The sequence below is a fragment of the Mugil cephalus genome, chromosome 8 (genome assembly GCF_022458985.1).
Source record: "Mugil cephalus isolate CIBA_MC_2020 chromosome 8, CIBA_Mcephalus_1.1, whole genome shotgun sequence".
NCBI lineage: Eukaryota > Metazoa > Chordata > Actinopteri > Mugiliformes > Mugilidae > Mugil > Mugil cephalus.
In genome coordinates, this window is record NC_061777.1 from 9,756,652 (window position 1) to 9,770,098 (window position 13,447).

Below are 13,447 nucleotides of genomic sequence, written 5' to 3' on the forward strand. Positions count from 1 at the left end.
GACACTGATGACGCACCAGTCGGCCTCGCTTTGATCCGTGCCAGTTCAACTGATGCCACATTCCTCTGCCCGGAGAGGGCTGCAGTTCTCATTGAGGGTAATCTTGTGATTGACGTGACTACATTGGCTGAGGCCTATGTGATTCTTCTTGCCTTGATTTATGCGCTGCATTTACAGTACCCAAAAGACTTGGTCAATAATTTCGACTTCATCCAAAAAGGGTTGATGGGTCTGGAAGATGGAAAGTTGAGGCCCAGAGTGTTGAGCCTTAAAAACGACCTTTTGGCTGTGGAGTAATATGGCTCTTAGAAACAACGTTGATGCACAACAATTCATAGGCACAGGCAATTGAAACATCTTAGTGTTTTGATGTTATTGTTCACCTCCATGTTGTAGGTTTGACAGCTGGACAGCTTGGATATGTTATTGAAAACATTTTCTGCCATGCATTTGTAGGTGCATGTGGTATACTGACAGTTTTAAAAATAGTTTAAATATTTCTGTGGTTTCTCTTTTTTTTTTAATTGTTTACACACGAGGGCACTGTTTTTGAAAAAAATGCACTATTTCAGGTATTCAGCACATGGAAGTGTAGAATTTTAGAAAACTATTTATTTGTTGTTGTACGTTTGCTCAATAAAGACTGAGTTGCATCTAACCTTGTTAATGTGTTTTTGACTGTAGGTGTACTACATAGAGATTTTGATCTTAGTTTGAGTTAAACTGAGCAAGTTTTTTGCCTGTATTGGAGCTAGTGTAGAGCTTCTTCTGAATTGAAAATTTTAAGTAAACATAAGCGAAAAACTCAGTTTTACAATAATAAGAACATTCAAGTTATCTACATTTGTACTTATCAGATAAGTTTTGTTAAACTTACCAAAGTAAGTCAGTGCCACTTAATTTTACAAGTAAAGCATATTTAACCAATACTGCTTTTTTAGTTCAAAATGTTTAGTTAACATTAATTAAAAAATTGTATGTAGTCATTTTCAACAATGTTTTTTGAGAACTAATCAGGGTTTACAGTGCATGGTGTGTTATAGTTGTCAGTATCTGGGTGCATGAGTGCATGACACTGTTGATTCACCAATCTGCTGCAGATCTATCAAGCATCTGTCACCACCACATCCATGAAAAAGAGAGTGCAGCGTACCTGTGCTGCTGAGAGAGCGCTATCAGCATGAGGAGGATGAGGACGCCCACGATGCCAAAAACAAGAACCAGTGTGAAAGGGACGGTCGACTCTAAAAAGCAAAATAAAGAAGGACGTTGTTAACCAGGTTGCTCAAGTTTGGGCATTTTCGCAAATTTTGAACTGGATGAAGTAACTACGCAGTTGTATTTATTTACTGCACCTCACCCAGAGATTTATCTCCAGTACCTCACCTTGGACGGGAACATCAGTCACTTGAATGAAGATGGAGTCACTGAACTCGCCAAATTTAATGAAGGCAGGCATCCTGCAGCGGATGTGCACTTCATACTCTTTCCCTATGTGCAGGCCGAAGATTGTCCGCTGAGGGTGTGGCTGGACATCCAACTGAAAATTGCAGAGACGAAGACAAATGTGACGCAGGTATGTCTTTGTGTGGGATTTCTGACAGATGCCAATGACTGTGACAGCGATCCTTACAGGAATAGCTACAACAGGAACACTGAAGATGACTGAAGGTAATCAGGGTGTCGAGAGGTTTATTTTTGGTTCCCGTAACTGTGACCTTTCTGGAGGTACAATGGTCGGGGGGCATTTCAGACACACAGCCTGGAGGACACGCTATTGCACAAGAGGCATCTAAAACCATTTCCATGGAGGCTGAAGCTGTCAGGCTGACTGGCCAGGCGATAATAAATATGAGCCTGTACAAGGTCCCGTGGCCTCCGACCTACAGATCCCTCCCTTCACTTCCGTCAGAGAGGCTGTGTTTTCTCAGAGGGCCCTGCTCTGACTTCCACAGCCAACAACGCTACACTGCATTTAAGCCAGGAGAGTCCAAGGGGGAGGGGAAGGGAAACATGACACTCTACTTCTTTGACCTACCTACAATTTACTTGTAGGGGGATGCCTGAGTGTTTTCATTTATGCAAGCTTACGCGTGTCCCAAGGGCGCTTTTTTGTAAAGTTTTATGCAAAAGTAAATGAGCGTGCTGAAAGTTTAAGGTGGAGCAGGGAGGAGAATTAAAGAGAGAATTTAAGAGAGAAAAGACTCACTGCTTCCCATTTGGTGGAATTTCTCTCTCTGTATTGGATCTCGTACTCGATACGCATCCAGCCTGCCCCAATGTCCGCAGAGGGTGGTGGCTCCCAGTTGACCATGACATCATAACTTAGCCAGGAGGGACTTATATTGAGTAAGGTCCAGTTTAGAGACACCGGTGGGTCAGGACGTACTGTTAGGGAAAAGGCAAAAAAGGCAAAATGAAACACACGACTATTTATATCCTTTGACTTCAGCTTTGAATGCACGTATACTGGTGTAATAATAAATTAAGAAGTAGTGAATTAAAGCGAAAAGATTTATGAGTCACTGAATTAGAACACCTTCAGTATGAGCTATGTTGCTTGTTTATGTAAAATCATCTTGTTCCACAAATGAACTCATAGAGTTAGTGCCGGTTTCACGGTCTCTTCTGATCAGACGCAATTTGCAAAAATGGAACTAATACTTTGTTTTCAAATGATAGAATTAAATATAAAATGCGGGTAATAAACTCGTTTATGACTTTTCCCATTTTAGCCTCTGTGGAGCCAATTCAATTCATTTCCCAGAGCAGCAGGAATTAGTGAAAGGAAGAAAAATCATCAGGTGTCTAATGTGAACAGCCTCCAAACACGCTCTGCAAATCTAGTGGAAAATGATTTATTTCAAATTAGTTTTTCTCACAAACAACTGGAAAATGTGGAACAGTGCAGGCACTCCAGACATAACAAGCCCATTAATATCCCTCGCCAGCTCTCTGTCTCTATGAAAAATGCTGCTGCGATATTTTGGTCGGGACACTTAAGTGTTAAATTGAACGACCAAACAATCAGCATCACATCCTGGATCTAATACAGGTGACGTGGTTAAGAGGATAACATCCATTAGTCTATTATCTACTAAAACGTGCCGGCAATCAATTTGCACACATGGAAACTAATAAACAAAGAGGGAAGCTATATTAGACAGCGTATTACAGTACCACGTGATAGTGTGGCATTTATCAGCATATTCTACAGTCTTTTCGATAAAGCCTGCAGATATCAAGCGTACAAACAATGTGTGTCTGATGCTTGCTGATATTGACAAGCATGTGACATTCAACATTCAGTGGTCATGCCGATAATGCTATCATATATCAGCAATACCCATTTTCCGCTGTATATGATTTAAGGCAGTGATCAGCCGCAACTGTGGTGTTCCACATTATGTGGTTCCATAATGTTATGGCTGATCGGTAGGCTATATGTCTGGGTGTAATTACTAAGCAGTTTGTAAAACAAAATTGTCAACAACAAAAAAATTATTGTCAGTACTTCATCTTCTCACACAAAACAGCGTGGACGACACCGGACTGCATCGTATTATGTATCCACAAATCTCGGCTACTAACCAATATTCTCCACGGTGAAACAGCCATCGTCGTAGGTGGTGTTTTCGCTGCGAAGCTGCATACAGTAGGGGATCCAAATGGATGTGTGGTTCACGTCAAAGAAGCACTCCCTATTTGAATGCACATACTCCGGACATTCCTTCCATCCACTGGTGGCAGGGCTGAATGAGGGCAAAAAGAAAAGCGAGAAAGGGTTGTTTTTAATCACATGCGAGCGTACACATAACATAGTGATCCTGAAAACTACTTGGAGTTCTCAAAGGGACTCACTCTTTCTTGCGGTAGAAGACTCTGAGTGCTCCGGGGGAGGACAGGTTGTGGTAGATACCTGGACTCCACCAACAGCGGAATGTCTCCAGGTCCCTTGATATGCACTCAGTGAAATGAGGCTCAGAAGGAGCTGAAAGACAGCCAGAGGAAGGTACAAGATTAGAGATGGAACAAACAAGAACTCAGACTGCTCTGGCCTGATAAATCGCATGTATTGACACCTTTCAACCCTTCTAAGGGTTTAGATTCATCAAGCGCGACAATACTGATAAGATCTGCATTGAACCGTGACCTCTGGTTAACGCCACGGTCAAAAACAGATCTGAGTGAGCTCAGGAAACAAGCCGCAGGACAAACATAACAACATAAAATATATATTCACAGCACTTGGGCTTTCGGCATCCGCTCTTGCAGAACGAGATACAAGGTTTTGCTTTGATCGTGCTCAAAGAGCTGTGGAAACAAGATGCTTGAAGAGGATCCTTCCTTTTAAACATACCTGCACCTGCCTTTTCTGTCTTTTCTGTCATGGACATTGTGACAAATCTGCATCATATAAAGACCACGTGAGGCGACAAGATATGAGGCTAAGTTGCGTAAAAAATGGCTAAACCATGGACTTAAACAGAATAAAATGGAAGCAATCAAGGCTTTATAAACTTTAAGTGCCGTACCATCTCTCCTCTTGTCTCAGCCCTTTGCGCCTCTCCCTTGGGACCCTGTCACTCCTCATCAGCACTCCCTCACCGCCTCCCCCTCTCATCCAGAGCACAGTCCCGGAGTTTGGTGCAACCATAAATAAGCAGCTGAAGGTTTCATTGATTTCTGCCCTCCCTGCTCTCACCCAGCCCTCTCTTCTGACTGGCTGCATTATAAATCACACACAGACCCAGAACATAAACAAAGTCTGGGACACAAGAAAAATGAAGCGGAACAACATCTTCAGACACTTTTTGGGTTTATGAGCACAAATTATCTCCACATTGACTCACTTAAGACTGCTAAATCTGGCTTTAAGAAGATGGTACGCCGCCAGCATACACGCAGACATGCATTTTGCACACACACACCTGCGCAGCATGTGTATGAATATAGAATTAAATGCACACTTCTGACCACAACAATCACAATACTGATCGGCTTGCAAAAGTCTATTTTGAAGCCAGCGTAGCTGCATAGTTCACCGCATTCCTTGTGCCTTTCCCACCTTCCCTCCCTTCATCTTCCGCACGCTGTCATGGTTCTCAGAGGTTTGCTTTTTCAACTCTGCCTCCCTCCCCCACCCAACAAATTCCATCTGCCACCATCAAAGAGCTTTCTGCAGACATTAGCTGCAAAAAAAGGAGGGCAAAGAACTACAGCGACGTAGGTTACACGGGACTCAAAGCAAAGCAACACTTAGCTCTGGAATATTTACATTGTATCCAAGCTAATATTTTTCGAGGGCTGTCAATTTCGCGGTGAGGCAATGACATGTGACTTTTTATGCATGAATTTGAATCATTGTTTTAAGGAGTTGCTTGCACTTTTGAACTCAACTGGTGTGTCGGAGGTGAAAAAGTGTGCAGTAACACACCTGGGCAGAGTCACATTCTCTCTTTCTCACCCTCACGTGATTTTTTTCAACATAAAACATCAGTTATTGCTCGTCGTGGTTGCATATGCATGTAAAAAAAAATGACAACATTGTGAGGAAGATATATATTTAGATATTTTTTTTTGGAACTGTTCGAGTTGTAACAAGCTCACAAGCCAGGGCGCTTGACAGATAGATGTGGATTACCAGCCATGCAGACGCTGGTAATTATTTTTTTTTTGTACATGTAGATTTTACCACCACAGGTTTTTACTGATGGGAAGCTAACTCATGCCTGTACCTGCCAGCTGACATTGAACAATCAGCAGTTGAAAGCCTTTGGCCGGGAGAAGAAAACTCATTTTGTGCACGAGTGTGTGCGTGCTCTCCTTCATCCCGGCTGTCCACATATATCCGTCTGTCCTTGTGGGCTGTGTGTGCGCAGCCGAGACTGATAAACAGCTCTTAGCTTATCGTCCTGTCGTCATCAGTCCATATAGAGGCGCTAGGAAACCGTTTATCTTCCTCCATGTCAGCTCTAGCCATTAAGGTTTAAAATCCACTAAGACCCCTAAATAAGAACCACTCGGGCTGCTGGCCTTTGCCCCAGCTGGCAAATAGCACTAAAAAGGTGGTGGGGACGTTGTGACAAGGATTTATCAGTTTACAATATTGTGAAATGCTCGACTGTAATAAGGAGCGAAACAAGGCTATGACGTAATGAATTACCACTTTTTCCAGCTCATTTGCAGATGTAAGTTGATGCTGAGGTTAGTAATGCTCCAAAAGGCTGCTAACAGTAGAGGAGGAGAGATGGCAGAGAAAACAGAGGAAAAAGACAGAGGGGAAGACAAATAGCACAGTCTGTCAGCTTGCGGAATAATGGAACAACCTGTTACCCAACATTATTTTGCAAAACAGGCGAGCGAACAAGAATAAAACTAGCATCATTACATAAAAGATAAATATAGGAAAATATTACATTTGAATTACATTGCATTACATTACATTGAAATTGAACCAAATCCAGTCTAAACTATTGTCAACTAGTTTCTGTTCATACCAAACTGAGAAAAGCAGAGAAATATGACAAAAATCTCACAATCATCGTTCCAACTATCATTTCAAGGAGGAGAGATCAAGTGGGTACAGAACTCAATTTGTTGAGCGTTCTCATTTCCAGGGGTAGAACAGATTACGAGGGGACAGATCTTCCCCCTTAGCCTTGACGTTCCTCAGGGTTCAGTTTTGGGTCCTTTACACTTCTCTACATGCATATGCAACCACGAGGAGCAATTACTGACAGCTGTAAAATAAAAAATGAGTCTTAAGTAATACCTTTCTTTCCTGAATCTTTGACTAAGAGCACCCTATTGTTAAACCTGGATTTAATTAGTGCATTAATATCTTGGTTAGGTGCTTTTTTCATAGAATTATATCTAAAAGGAGTCACTTCCTTCACCCATCTGACATTTTCTGTGCCCCTTGTCCTTTTCAACTTGACTACGGCAATTCGTATCATTTTATTTTATATTAATTTCCCTGACTGACATTTCTCCTCCATAATTGCAGACAGTTGAAGTGCTGTCTGGCTGAAGAGAAAGTATTTTTCATTATGGTTGTTTTTGTGCTTTTTTGTAAATCCATTCATTGACCATCTGCTATATGGGAGACAGAGTATTTTTTTGTCTGTTCTTTACTTATGTAACCATAAAAAAAAAACCACACATGAAGAGCGTCTTTTCATTGTGGTATTAGCACGTAATTCATTTTATTGCCCTCTACTGTAAGAGAAACTCATATAACTCATATCCTGCTCTCCACTAACGGTGAAAAAGTCAATTATATGACACTCAAAGCCAATTGCCACAGTGAATCTAAATTTAACCCCATCAGGAGGAGATTAAGGTAAAAGGGCAAATCTTTGCCAAAAAGGAAGTCATTTTACATCACTTCAGCCAATTCAGATTTACTTTGCCCAGTATTCACTTTGTGTCTCAACAAGGTAGACACCACTTCCAGCAGTTGTGTAAACTTCAGACCTCTCTGGTAGCACTGTTCAGACTTCTGAAAGCTGCTTCAGTGCCCATGCTGGATGATTGCCATTTGCAGAACCATCAGTTTGTGTATTTAATTGGAGTAATTGGCAAAAGCTATCACTGTGTCAAGGGTTAAAGTGTGTGCGTGCCAGTCTGCGCATCCAACAGCATATCCCATCAGCCCACGCAAATTCACATTAACACGTACGCTCCCGTGTGCAACGCACACCATGCAGCCGACAGCGAGATGTCTTAGGGTGACAAAGAAAAAGAATGAAAGTGCAGGTCTAGAGAAATAATTAAAAAAAAGATGGGATGGAAAGGGGGGAAAAAAAATGTTCTCATTCGTATTTCATTTTTCTTCAAGTGAAAAATTCCTGATCACAATAGAGAAGGTTAAATATTGAGTAAGGAGAGCATGTGGCATTTGAGAGAGCCAGAAAGGCTGTGAAGTGGGCCAGGAGAGAGGGGGGGAAAGGTGAGAGACTGCAACAAGATACAAACAAGGGAATGTAAACAGGTGATATAAATAACTTCCAACGTGAACACACAGTCTCACGTGGAGTGCACAGACACACAAACACAAATGCATAAGCACCAAACTTACATCTTCACAACAAAACCCGACAAATAATATCAAAGTGCCATTGTTCCTTGAATGCATCCTGCCCTTCCTACCAGTAACACAACAGGACATATGGCTTCTCTCCTCTTTTATAGTTGGGGACCACTGCATGACAAGTTCTCGCCTCTTCTGATCTTCATGATTCCCAACAATGTTCATCGCTTTGAAGTCTTACAGACACTGTCTGGTCCGGTGTGTTTAACCATGCAGTGACCCGGTCAGCTTATTCAAGTCACAGCTATTTAGTAGCTTGAACTAATGAAGCTAATCTCCTATAATGCCATTAAGACCCAAAGAATTGGCTTACTTATGTCATATTACGTCCAAGGGTGATTAAAGGGACTTGAGCAATGGTGTCGTGTTCACCATGTGGACTGGTAAATGCCTGGCACTTATTCTTCTGTGTGTGTGCGTGTGTTTGTGTGTTTGTCTGTGTGGCGTGGTGCTGAACTCTTTACCTTACAGTGCCATGTGAGATCGACGCTTCAGAAATAAGTTAGATATCCTGATATCATGCATTGCTTTCTAAATTTGTATCGCTCTTACAAGCAAAAAGTGTAACTCCTTTTGCAGCCTTTTCCAGCATATAAGTGAATTTCATATGAAATTTGTCTATAATTTGGTTCGTCCATTCTGGGCTCCTGGTTTGACATTGACCTAACAAGGCGCCAACAAAAACACATGGATTCACAGTTAAAGTAGCAATCCACACTACTGAAAATATACTTCTGAACACTTGTATTCCACTTCTGGCAGTAGCTTGCCTGTTAATTCGACAAACTGGTTCTTTAAAGCTCTAGGACTGTATCCAAGGCTCTAAATAACAAAGCAAACTTTTCCTTCCTTAATTAGAGCAGCGGCCATTTAAAGATTACTGAATTTTAAACAAGAAGCCCAGTCAGTCACAATCAGATGATTGTGGGTGGGGAAAAAATAAATATACAGTATATACAAAAAACTTGCAGCTACGCCACAGGTGCGCCTCCGAGCCGAAGCCAGTTTCATAAACACACATTTTCCCAAATTTAACAACACTTTTCCAGACAATATTTGTACGGGGTTAAGTTATAACTTAGTAAATTGTGTTGCAAGTGTGTGATTCAAAATCAGGCCTTCCAACAACCTTTTTTTCCCCCAGGATTATTTCTGATTAAACTGCTACTTCGCAGCGCTCCTTCCATTCTGAGTATTCTCCCTAGCTCCCACCATCTGCAGTATGCATTGCTGTCTCACGCTTTCCCACTTTCCAACTTTTGCGTTCAGGCACCGTTTCCCACTCAAGGCCCCAACTTCGCCGTTCGCACCGACTGCTCGTTTCTGAAGCAGACGTAACTGCGGATTGTTTGTACAAGGCAGGCGGACCAAACCTCTGCACGGTTACCACTGGTTACCACCTCTGTGGCCAAGAACACAGCCCCGACTAAACAGGATCAATCTGCTTGAGCGGCGAGCCCTCCTGAGACACACAGACACACACTCGGGGAAGGTTGAAGAAAAGAAAAAAAAAAGAAAGTCTGTGTGCGGGCAAAAACAGATACAGGGAAGTGACTAACGCTGCCTATAATCACTCTGGTAAACCTTTAAATACATAGGAGCATCTTCTAATCTATACTCTTGGCTTGTTTTGTGGCTGGCTAGACAACAGACATAAAAATGCTACAGAAAACATAATGGCCCACAGAATTCCAGGAAGGGTGTTTCAGTTCCACAAACGGATCAGCGAAATGGAAGCGCATAACACCTTCACAATGGCACACATTACATATGGGTAACGGGTTAAATATAGACTATTATAAGCGTATAAAGCCAAGCGGAGAAAGCAGGTGTCAGGACTGGAAGTTGTATCGTTGGGCAAGCTTGAGAAAGGCGCATGCTGGGCGTGTTTGCTCTCGCTATCTCTGGCTGCTTTGTGTTTACAGATGTTTCAACGGTTGTTGAGGAAGACCAGGGCTACATTACCACAGAGCTCCCGGGGAGACCATTTTAAAGTGGACCAGTCAGAAAGTCTCATGCTTTGACCTCACCCGCCATATCAGCGGTTTGTCTGGGAGCTTATCGGAAAGGTGATGTAAATCCACAGAGATAAAAGCATTTGCTTTCGTTTGTTAACAAATAAAAAGTCAAAGGGCCTGAGAGCAAAGACATAGAGCTCAAAACACTGACTGTACAAATTCATTAAGTACACAAATGCTTCGTCCTTTTCCGCCCTTGAGCGTTTAATGCCATTGCTGAAATCTTTTTTTTTTTTTTTGTGGCAATATGTTTATGTTAAATGATATAACTATGATATAATATTTATAGATATATGTAATGTTCGACCCCATTCTGCGCACATGCTGTTCCCGTCTTCCCTTTTCATCACAAGCTATTTTGAAAACCATGACCCAGAGGCCCAGAAGTCAGTACCGGAGACTTTCTGAATTGTTTCCAAAAGCTAATCAGAGTGATACATTTCCCAACCAAATGTCACGAAACCATGTCCATTTGAGTCTAATATTCACCCTACATTCATGCAGATCAAGCTTCAGGTTTCACCAGCAGAAAGGAAGCAGCACTAAATGTTCGCTTGTCCTCTAGGGGGTTGCGGGAGGTGGGGAGGGTGGGGGATGGTCTCGAGCATATCCCACCTGTCATTGGGCGAGAGGCAGGGTACGCTCTGGGCAGGTCGCCAGTCTATCGCAGGGCTAACACGGAGAGACAGACAACAATTCACACTCACACTCACACCTACGGCCAATTTAGAATCACCATTAGCCTAATGAGTTTCGTCTTTGGATGACGGGGGGAAGCCGGAGTGCCCGGAGGGAACCCATGCAGGTGCCACCTGAAGCGCAAAATGTGCAAGACCAAATTTGCTGGTACTGGTACCGGAATGAGTCAATATTGTATTTCTATACTAAAGGGGCAAAGGGGAAATAGCAGCTGAACCAAAGTACATATGTGGTATTGACGATTTTCCTCAGAGAAAGCATCCCAAAAAGCAGAAGAGAAGCACGCTGTAAATCTGATCTTAACTTGGCAGAAGAAGCCAGGATGAGTTGGCATGCTCCGTTGGATTCCAACCGTATGTGTGCAGCTGTTTTTCACTAAACCCACAAAGAACCAAAGAAAAAAGACCTACTGAAAAGCCAAACTATTTCTCGCTTTGAGAATGCCATAAAAACATGGCACAGTCACGAATGAAAAACAATCTGCTTCTTTATTCCACCTTGTGGTCGCTATATTGTAATACGCACTAAGAATATGCAGAGCCAGTGTATGTTGTCTGTGTTTGCTGAGTTCTAAGGTCACGTCTCAAAAGCAGAAAAAAAAACACACCGTTAAAGGTCGGCTACATTAAATCGGCTGTGCATATAGAAAGAATCTGAGCTATTAATAACCAAAACCACATTTATGGCCATTTAGGGCCTGAAAGTCAAATATGAATGCAAATGAAAGGTAATGGGAAATGATTACACACATGTGGGATGAGGGCTGCAACGTCACATCCGTACATGATGATTTGTCAATGGTTCACAATGTCAGCGCCAGTGTTTCTACTGTCACAGTGAGTTTTGTCTGACGGAGAGTTGGAGGTCAGTGCCTGGGAGTCCCCTCATGTGTCGTTTACATCAGAAATGGGTTCGTAATCCATACATATCTTGTTAAATAAGTGTTTAAAAGCAGTAAAAATTGTTTATTTATTACTGAATTATTATATCGAATTAAGTTTATTGATAGATTAATCGGCTAATTGAAAAAATTATCACTAGATTAATCTCTTTAGAGAATAATCTCCATTGCAGTCGTACACGTGACGAGTCTGTGTGCAGGTACGGGCCCGGCCAAAATTCCACCCATGTCTCCCCAGGCTGCCCAGAGATGGCTGCGAGGGGAGGGGGGATTTCTCAGATCTCTATCCAGTGCTGTCTGGTTCACCTCTTAATGGGAATGAGCAGATGCACTAAGAATACACTCGCTGGACAGTGACTTGCCATAATGCAGATTGAAGGATGTCTTTTGTTGTGTTGCCAAATGTTTTATGGTCATTAGTCGATGATTTTCTCTCATGATTTCGGCAAAATGGATCTTTTTTTTTCTGCGCTGAGGACATGAGGGCAAGCTGCTAAGTTAACTATTTTGCACTGTAATCCTTACCAAATAATATCTGTATTTTTAAAAAAAATAAAAAATAGATGCCGAGAAGATGCCTAATTTGACGTTTGAACAAGAGCCGTGTAAGCTTTTTGTAAGCCGAACCAAGTCTGTGAACGATAAAGGTTTTAACATAAAATATATTTTCAAGCAGCAACCCACATAAAATAAAATGCCCCAGAAGACAGACAGTAACGTTTACCTCTTAAAAAACAACAGACGTGTTGCAGCAAAGTCAGCAGCAAAGCTGATTAATTGAGCTGGTGTATCTTGACTGTGACCGTTTCCCAAAACTGTGTACAGTTCCAGCACATGTAAACAAGAAAGGGTTGCAAAGTTTTACACTTTCACCTAATTCCGGCTGCAGTAGCTTTAACCTTTGGGTGAAGATGCCACCCCCAATTAAAGCTTATCCGTCAGAAACAATTTCTGCGACCGAATGAGTTTATAGTCAATTATAAAATTCCTATTTGGGAAAACCTTTTGGCTGTAAGGATTTTTAAGTGGTAAATGATATGAAAATCCATCTCATTTGTTCAGCCACAGCATTCTTTCACCTAATTACTGCAAATAATTCAGTGACAGCTGGCTTAGCTGGCTGAACATCCTGCGTTGTCCTGACCCTGGACTTTGACAGAGAAGCCCCAGCCATATATTTACCCTAGCACTATCGATCACTAACCAGTTTGACAAGTCCAATCAGGAAAGTGCAACGTTTGCTCAACAGTGAACCTTTCCACATGCATCCGAGCAAACACAGCATTCTGCAACTGTTGTCTGACATAAAAGGTGATAACAAGTGTCAACAGCAAAAACCAAAATCACATTTGTTAATATTTAATGAGATGCACGTCCGAGTCTTAAGCCGTCTAAAGAAGGGATCAGGATCCTGCTATTTCTCCCGCATATTCGTGACACAAAACAGCAAAAGCACCTACCTGGCGATGCCATGTGGTCCCGGTCAATGAGGAACGCAGACGCTGGACTGGGCAGCCAATCCAGGGAGGGTATAATGAGTAGGAGCAGGAGACTGGAGGACGAGATGGCCATGACTCTGCAGAGAGACAGAATGGAGAGAGACAGAGACACAGTGAATATAATTATCAGTTGAACTCCATGATGACATGCCCATGTGAAAAACCCTCCTTCCCCCACTCTCCAGACTCCCCCTCTCTTTTTCTTTCTCTCTGCCGAGTGAGTACAAATTGTGGC

General features: G+C 42.2%; 1 protein-coding gene across 1 annotated transcript in view; it reads right to left on the minus strand.

Annotated features, from left to right (window-relative positions):
- ghra (growth hormone receptor a) overlaps positions 1-13,447 on the minus strand; it is a 36,123-nt gene that overhangs the window by 11,589 nt on the left and 11,087 nt on the right. Inside the window, exons 2-7 of the mRNA XM_047593150.1 lie at positions 13,174-13,289; positions 3,862-3,991; positions 3,592-3,752; positions 2,210-2,388; positions 1,387-1,540; positions 1,154-1,244 (exon numbers count right to left, since the gene is read on the minus strand). Of these exons, the coding sequence (XP_047449106.1) occupies positions 1,154-1,244; positions 1,387-1,540; positions 2,210-2,388; positions 3,592-3,752; positions 3,862-3,991; positions 13,174-13,285 (827 nt within the window). The 5' untranslated portion in view covers positions 13,286-13,289. The remainder of the gene's footprint in view (positions 1-1,153; positions 1,245-1,386; positions 1,541-2,209; positions 2,389-3,591; positions 3,753-3,861; positions 3,992-13,173; positions 13,290-13,447) is intronic.